At 42.1% G+C, this 8,373-nt stretch overlaps 1 protein-coding gene across 1 annotated transcript in view; it reads left to right on the forward strand.

The window, feature by feature from the left end:
- The first annotated feature begins 5,104 nt into the window (after window positions 1-5,104).
- Window positions 5,105-8,373, forward strand: part of NUAK1 (NUAK family, SNF1-like kinase, 1) — a 21,680-nt gene continuing 18,411 nt past the window's right edge. The window contains exon 1 of the mRNA XM_008948647.1: window positions 5,105-5,219. Within this exon, the coding sequence (XP_008946895.1) occupies window positions 5,147-5,219 (73 nt within the window). The 5' untranslated portion in view covers window positions 5,105-5,146. The remainder of the gene's footprint in view (window positions 5,220-8,373) is intronic.

Consider the following 8,373-nt stretch of genomic DNA (forward strand, 5'->3'; position numbering starts at 1 on the left):
ACTGCACTCTCTGTCCTGATGTCATTTTTCTGATTCTCCACAATAGTATTGCAAGAGGCCGTTGGAATTTGCTCAGGCATGGATGGTATGCAAAAGTGCTGGAGCCAGTTTAAAAGTCACAGCCCCCATGGTGGAAAAAATCAGTTTGTTCATATCTCACCATGGTCCTAAAAATAGCCTGGATAGATAATGAAGAGTAGAAGATTGTTTTCAGTGGGACTGAATGTACTGCATACAGAAATGGCTGGGGAAATTTCAGAGGTTTACTGCGGCATTCAGGTGGTCAGCTTCGATTACAGTGCCAGCCAGTCACTGAAAATCTATGATTTTCTGCTCTGTGGCTAATTCTACCTTTGTTTATATTGACACATCTTGGCTGGAAATGAGGTAAACATAGGTTCTTTAGATTAAGACAAACATGTGAACCATCCTCCTGAAATCGAGAGAAGCAGCTTCACGCTTTGGAAATACAGCTTTATTGCTCATCCCATGAACGATGATGCCAGCAGTGACTCAGCAGACACAGAGATTTGATCTGGAAATGGGCATCTACTGCTTGCCATGCCCTTTGCCAGAGGTTTAGACTTTGAGATATTTTTCTGTATGTGATGGTCTTGATCTGCCTCTGTAAAAAGAAAATTCCACCCATTTTGCTCTGCCCAGCAGCTGGGAAGCTCATGAAGGAGAGACATTTCTCTTACAGATAGGACTGAATGTACAGAAACCTTTGCAACTCTCATCTTTTTGAAGTATTTATAGTCCAAGTTATTTGTACCAAACAAATGCAAAGAAGCATGAAGTGTGTTGGAAAATACTTAGTAATCTCTCTACACTAGTTCAGAGAATGAGTATAAATCCTCTTTCCAGCAAATGGAGACAGGTAATTTATTGCAGCCTTGAGGAGAGCAGCTTATTTCACCACACTTCCTGCCCAGCAGACTCTGCAAGCTGACTCACAGAGGGATGGTAGGCCTTAAGCTGTGCTCCCTCTTTCCTATGTGCTCCTGGAAGGCAGAACAGCAGGGCAGAGGGGGCTGTGCTCTTGCAGAGATGTATGGAAATGCCTGGCAGTATTAGAGGTAAACTGTGCCATATGTTTTGGAGAGGGTATTCTCTCTACCTGCTTCTGAGCAGAGACTGGTAATAGAACTGGCAGTGCAGATGGAGATGGCTTCAGTCTATCTCTGGTGCTCTTTTGTCTCCCTGTGCCCCAGCCTGTGTGTGGGACCATGTTTCCATCAGAGCAGCATCAGTATTGACCCCCGGAGGGACCATCGCATGGCCTGGTTTTGAGCTGTGACTTTGGTGCTTACGCACATACTAAAATTTACATGGGTGAGCTTCCCCACAAAAGTCAATGGCCTGCTCGTATGTGTGAAGTTAGGCATGTGCTCAAGTGTTTTGCCAGATAGCATACTGTGTCTGTAGGGGCTTTGGGTCAACCTGAGCCTGTTTGGCTGGGCTGATCTGTTACTCTGTCTGAGTGCAAAGTCTTGGAGTTATATGAAATTCTCATTAAGAAGCTAGGAAAAATACAAACACCTCTGCTAGTGAAGTTACTAAAAATATGATGATTAAATTATCTAAGTCTTAAAGCCAGTGAAATACATTGAGAAGGTGTGGTAGAGGTGTAAGTACAGTGTTTTGAGAGTACGGAAGGGAATAACAGCACTTTTGCTGCAGATCTTGAGCTGGAATATTTGGAGTAGTGACTGTAGCTGATGTAAAAAAGCATGTTGCGTTTGTCCTACTCTTGATTCATAGGCTGTGACCCTTAATAAATTTTGATGTTGCACACAGTGGAGCTGTTACATTGAGAGGGAAGCTGGCAAGCAAGAAAGAAAAGGACCTAAAGAATGAACAAACAAGTTCTTTCATAAGGTACTTCTCAATTGAGATTATTTCTTACTACTCTAAGTTGTTCAGGTTCATCATGCACCATATTTGGCAGCAGTCCTGTAAGTGGGGTTTTGAAAAATGGAGCCAGCTCTGTCTGGAGCTAAAAGCATAAGCGCATTTTGAAAATTCTGGAATATATTTCTGAGTAAAATACATTTCATAAAAGAAATTCCATTTTTGATATTTTAGAATACCTGGAGGAGAGACTTGTTTTACAGCCTGATGCTGTAACATAGAGCTAGGGATCTTATTTTGCTCAGAGAAATGAAAATGTATATTTAGTACCTAAAATGTGATCATGACTCAAAACGGTTTCAGGAAATACTAAAAAAGGACCAAAACCAATCCAAACTGGACTGCTTTCTTGTTTGTGTTAGTTTTTTCACATCAGTAGACTTAAGCCCAAGTACGGTCTGAGCAGACTGATGCAGGTGAAAGATGCTTGGGTGTCAGAAATCCCTTTCTTAGAGGGGAAGAGCTGGAACTGGTGCTTTCCTGCTGCTCCATTAATCCTTCTTTGAGATGTCACCTCTGACAGTGACAGTCTGCTGACAGTGATCACTTGCTGTTTGTCCCTTTGGACCAGGTCACCAGCACGGCTGTGTGCTCTTTAGAGCCTTTGAGATGAAGAGCCTGTCCACTCAGGGATTATGCAGGCTGCCAGGAAGACAGCATTGGTGTAGAAAGTATTTCTTGAGGTGCCTTTGAACTTTTCACTTCCCTGAGACTCTTTCAGAGGGGAAAAATAGCATTTCAACATGGGGACAGGTGTCAGAAATCAGCCTTTAATAATCAGATGGTTTGTTGAGTGAGGCAGTCGGGAGAGTTTACATACCATCTTCAAAATTTGGTTAAACTTCTAGGAATAACCTTTGCAAATTAAAGGTCCTAGGTGCCTTTGCCACTTCTTGGCACGGGTGGTGAGACTGTAAACTTTCTGGTCCTGGTGAAAAACATGTTCCCAGTCAACACATCTGTTTGCATTTGAAGATTAATCCAAACATGTATTTACACAATGCCACCACGCTTTTCAATCACATTTGCATTTTTGTTTCAAACTATATATGTTTTCATATATGCATTTATTTCATGGAGGCCATTTGCAGTAATTATGTGAAGACATACAACAGTCCTGTCTGTGAAGCACAGAGTCAAGTTAGTAGGAGATTGGCATGCCCTCTGGGGTACTGTTATTACTTTACCAGCCATGAATGGTGAAGAATTTGCTCCCTGTTGTATGTTTGACAATGAAACCCTTCTAAATTCTTCCTGAGAGCCAAGTACAAGGCTTTCTTTTAATAAAAAATGTGTTTTTACCCATGTCTATATTTGTTCGTTTCAGGAATGCACATATGGCTCCAAGAGCCACCCACCTCCTTCTTGCTAACGGGGTGTACTTGCGTTTGCAGCCTGTCCCAGTGCAAACATGAAAAGGGGAAAAAATCCAACCTCATCTTCTGTTAATTGCCTTCTCTGTCTCTAGAATGACTTGCAGATTATCTTGATCATTCATTCAATTAAGAGCTGTTGTACTACCTTTGCTAGAAGTATGTACCATGTAAATAGGACCATAGTTATGTTGTTTTACAATTTCTATCACGAATGTTTGGGTCAAGAGGAAGAAAAGAAATTATTTGGTTCTAGCATACAAATCAGTTTGTCCCTTGAGTTCTCCTTTTTGTTCTGCTCTCCCAAAGTAAGGTAGCACTTGAGTATGAGCTTAATTTTAAGCATGCTCTGAAATCTTTGGGAATTCAAGGGGGTGGGGCATGTGCTTAATGCTGTTTTTGAACAATGTTGCTTTACAGAATTGAAGGAAACCTGATCCTTTAAACAAGCTCCTGTTTATGTACGTTTCAATTTTACAATATTGTAAGTTTTTCCCTTCTTTCTTCAATATCCTCGATGCTACATCATATAATGAAGACAATACTGGTTACAATGCCACTTGCAATTACTGAAGTAAGCGGTGAAATTATTTTTTTCTGAAGGAACTAGGGAAATCATGTAAATCACAGATTTGCAAATGTTTTCCCAGGAGAGGTCTGCAGTAGTTGACTGCATAGAATGACAAAAGTTTTGTTTACCCATAAAAGGGTGGTCATCTCTGCAGGTCAGTGATGTTTCTCAAAGACATAGTGTTGATTTTAAACTAGCTAGTAATTTATTCCTTGAACTTTGGCTTACAAAAATAAGGCAGGGTAAATATTGAGTATAATAAAGGCCATTCTGCCATTCAGTATGCACAATGCCCTTGCCTTCCCTCTCCCCCCAGCTTCTCCCCATTGTTGGCTTCTGCATTTCTCACAGGGCATGAGCTGATCTCTGTGATTATTTATGGTGTTGTTCAGATAAGCCCTTTTTTCACAGGCAACACACATAACACACTCACAAGGGCTGTTATAATTTGAATTTATATTGCGAGTTCAGCTATCACTTCCTTTGTTCCCACCCTGCCTTTTGGAAAGATATCCAGTCACACGATGTGTTTGAAAAAAGGTTGCTGATTGAGGAAGGATGCAGGAAGGATATGGTTTTGCAGTGATTGCATAAGTGCTAGGTAGGACCTGAAAGCCTTGGGTTTACACGAGGACGAGTTTAGACGTGCATTTCAAAGATTTATTTCTTCTGATTTTTAAGTAAGTCATGACTCCTGAGCAGTTTGCCTGCTTTAGAAAATTGTGGAGCAACCTGTGTTAATGTGATCCTCTGTGCATTAACATGGACAAATGTAGATTTGTAATCAGCACCCTGGATTCCCTGCCTCTTTTCCATCAGAGATTTCAACTTTATCTTGGAGAAATAGTCTCTAAAGCTTCTGTTTGAAATTGTCAGATGCAATCATGTCTAAGCAGTTTTACTTCACATCACAGTCTTTTGGGAGTTTTACTATTTGCCTCAGATGGAGAATGCTTAGGTTAACACAGAGATCTTTGCAAAAGATGCTGTGTTCTCCCTCAGTGAAGTCCTCAGACCTAAAGACCCTGAAACTTCTTGTCACCCATTGCTGTAACAAGAGTGTATTTATTACTATAAAATGAGGGAGCTTGGGCATGGAGGTTTGTGTTTTATAGTTTTGTTTTGGTCATTCATTGTTCTGCCAACATCTAACATCTGTATTTATTTTTTGAACTCTCCTCAATGAATTATGTGCATCTGTTAAGTTCCAAGAATAATGCTTGATTTCCTGAATTTATAGGTTGCAATAAAATCCATTCGTAAGGACAAAATTAAGGATGAACAAGATATGGTTCACATCAGACGGGAGATTGAGATCATGTCATCCCTCAGCCACCCTCATATCATCACCATCTATGAAGGTTAGTGAATGCGATTCTCCCTGACTGCTCTGTTACGTGCTTGCAGACCAGGTCATGTTTCTTGAGATCATGCACCAAACAAGCCCCTATTCCTCATGTAACCCATCCCTTACCGAAGAGACTGTTCTGAATGCTGCCTTTCCTCTCAACCACCACCGTTTCACAGACACATAACCCTTTGCCTGGACGAGCTTCTTCATGTATGAGCTATATTGTGTCCATGGCAGGTGGGAAATGACTGCATGCACTGTCTCATCTCCTTGCTCCTGTTGGACAGCTCAGTTTCATTTCACCCTCACGCATGCACAAGCCTGATGTTCGTTTATGTGTCCAGCCCCTAAACCAGCCCTTGTATGCTTTATTTTCCCTGGACTGCACAAGACCAGACTTGTCTCTTCTAGGCCTTTGGTCCTCCCTTACCTCTCAGGTAGTCGTGCTGATTCTGTCCATTGCTGGTTCTGCCATTGCTGCTTATCCCCCTGAACCCCAGCATCCACTTCCTATCCACTTCTGCATGCTTTCCTGTCAGTCTGGCTGCTGGCTTATCATTCCTGTTTCCTTACTCTGTCTTCCTCCTCTTAACTCCTTTCTTCCTGGGACACAGCTGGGAAGCCTGCTAATTCCTGCCTCTGGGAGCTGCTCCTTGGTCCTACAACAAGAAGGAAGCCAGGGGCATTCCTCCCTGCTTTGCCTGTTTGTTTATATATATTTATAGAGTGTCACTCCGTAGTAAAATCTCCTCCTTCTCCTTTCTTCTTTCCTTCCTCCCTTCCTTCCTTCCTTCCTCAAGTAACATTCCCAGCTCTAGCTAGGATATTTGGGCTGGATACGTGCTAAAAGACACCAGCCAAGAGGTCTGTTGCTGCAAGGAGGGAGGCTGCATGGCAGACTCAGCATGTGGATTCCAGAGGTTCAGAGGGACCCAGGTCAGGCAGCCTTGTCCCTGGGGTTCACCTCTTCCCCGATGTGCAGAGCAGGCAGCCTGAATTTAGCCCTATGTATTTACATACCCATGAGGTAAATGAGCAAGGTGATGATATGTGTATGGCAGCTCCACTCTAAGAGCTGATACAACTGATTAAAACAAGGACTGGCTTGGTGTACTGTTACAGTATCACATATTGAGTTATTCAAAAGCATGTTCTTGTACTTGAAAAGAGATGAATATCTGTCTTTTTATTGACTAAACTCATAACAGGATCTGGGAACAGAAAAGGGGAGGGATGCTGTGTCAGCATGTGGGTTGCAAATGGAACAAAAGTCATTTCAAATGTGCACGGGAACTCAGAAAAAAAAGATTAAGCATGCTGCAGTCCTTTGACCAATTGCCCTTCTCGTGCTTGCTTTAAATAGTTTCTACTGAGTTAAAGCATTTGTAAAAGTTAAAAAGATTACAGCATTTTTAAGAAGCAGACAATAAAGTCCTGTGGGAGCAAAACTTTCCCCTCTGGCCTCACAGAGGGGGGAGCAGTGCTTCTGCGGGTGGACCAGTCAAGTCCCATGATGGAGTGCTCATCCTCTTTTCAGGAGGGTGAGCGCCTATGCCAGGTGATGTTGTGGTCTATCAGCCAGCAGCAGCAGCATATTGCAGTGGAAAACTTGAAGGCCTTTTTTTCGCTAGTTTCTGGAAAGTTTATCATTCTGTTACTCATTTGTTTCCTTTTCTTTTTCTAGAAAGCAGAGCAGCCTTTCATGGCTTCTTATATTTTATCCCTGGCCTGAAGGGATGGGCAGTGGAAGTCAGCTTCTTGATTGGACGGTAGTCCATTCGAAGGAGTTACACAGAGCAGAGCTATAGCAGCTATCCAGCTCATCCAGCCTTTCCAAGCAGTCGGAGTCAGTATTTGGCCTTTAGCAGCCAATGCTGTAACTTAGATATTGTAGCACCCACTGGGAAGATGTGTGACTGCGTAGCTGGATCCAGAGGAGCAGTTACATACTTCCCAGAGGTAAGGATGTGAGCTCAGGGATTCTGAATAGTATGCTTCATTTTAAGCTGAAGAATACTTGTAGTGAAGTTAAGGGACTGCATCTAGGACTGATGCATTTGTACCACAGGGGCTGTTCTTCTTGACTGATGCATAAAGAGCAATAATATTGGTGTCCTCTGAAACAAAATGTTGAGGTTATTAAACCTGCAGGGATGGGCTTATTCTTACTCAATTTAAGCCATCCACCATTTAGGCAGTTGTTGTATACTAGAAGTCCAGTGCCCTTCTCTAGTCAAGAGAGATCAGCATCTGTGCAGGGTGGTTTGCTCTCTCCTGGGAGATATTTTTTCAGATAGGTGGGGTAAATGCCATACTGGAGTCTCCTGTTTGCTGTAGATGGAGTCTAACTGACTAACTTAAATCAGATGCTTAACTTTCAAACTGAATCCACCCCACGGGTATTTTGCTTCTCTCTCTCACTAATTTTTACTGTAGGTTTTCAGGCTGCCAAGGCACGTCTGACAGCAATTTCTGTAGGTGCCAGGTTGTACAGATGTGCCCATCATGGACAGTGCTGTATCTCCCCATAGTATCTTTGAAAGCTCTTTGTATTGCATTTACAAATGTGTTTTCCTTAAGTAGGATCCTTGTTTAGGTATCCTTTTGACCTGCCTGCTTAAAAGCAATTAACCTCTGAATTTGTCAACTTGATGCAAACACAAGCTTATCTTTTTGTTTTGATACTGAACAAATTCAGATGTGTGGGAACAAAGCTTTCCCGTTTAGAGCTCTTTTTTTGTAACCTAATCGAAAGGCACGTACCTTGCCCATTATTGCGAGGGCAGACATACAGTTGTGACTCCAAAGAAATTCCATCCTCTCAGCAGGGCTGTAACTGGCAATCTTTTGAGCACGGCTGTGAGGGAAGTGCTCTTTCAAGTGACTTTAGACTCCTTGAAAGGGACTGGATAAATGAAGCTGGCTTTGCTATCAGTGTTCTTATTTCAGCATATAAATTTTAATTTATAGAATAATTCCTCTGCCCATTCATCTGTCTGTCTCCCCCCTGCCCTTCCTCTGCCCTTTTTCTTTTTTTTTTTTTGCCTTGAAAACTCCAGGATTTGATAATAAAGCCTTTGAGAGCTAACATATTTTTCCAGGGTAGCCTGAGTGCAAAATCTATCTCATCTGGCAATACTTTATATAAGTTAAACCAGGGAAAG

Source organism: Merops nubicus, unplaced genomic scaffold, assembly GCF_000691845.1.
Source record: "Merops nubicus isolate BGI_N331 unplaced genomic scaffold, ASM69184v1 scaffold17041, whole genome shotgun sequence".
In the NCBI taxonomy this organism is placed as follows: Eukaryota; Metazoa; Chordata; class Aves; order Coraciiformes; family Meropidae; genus Merops; species Merops nubicus.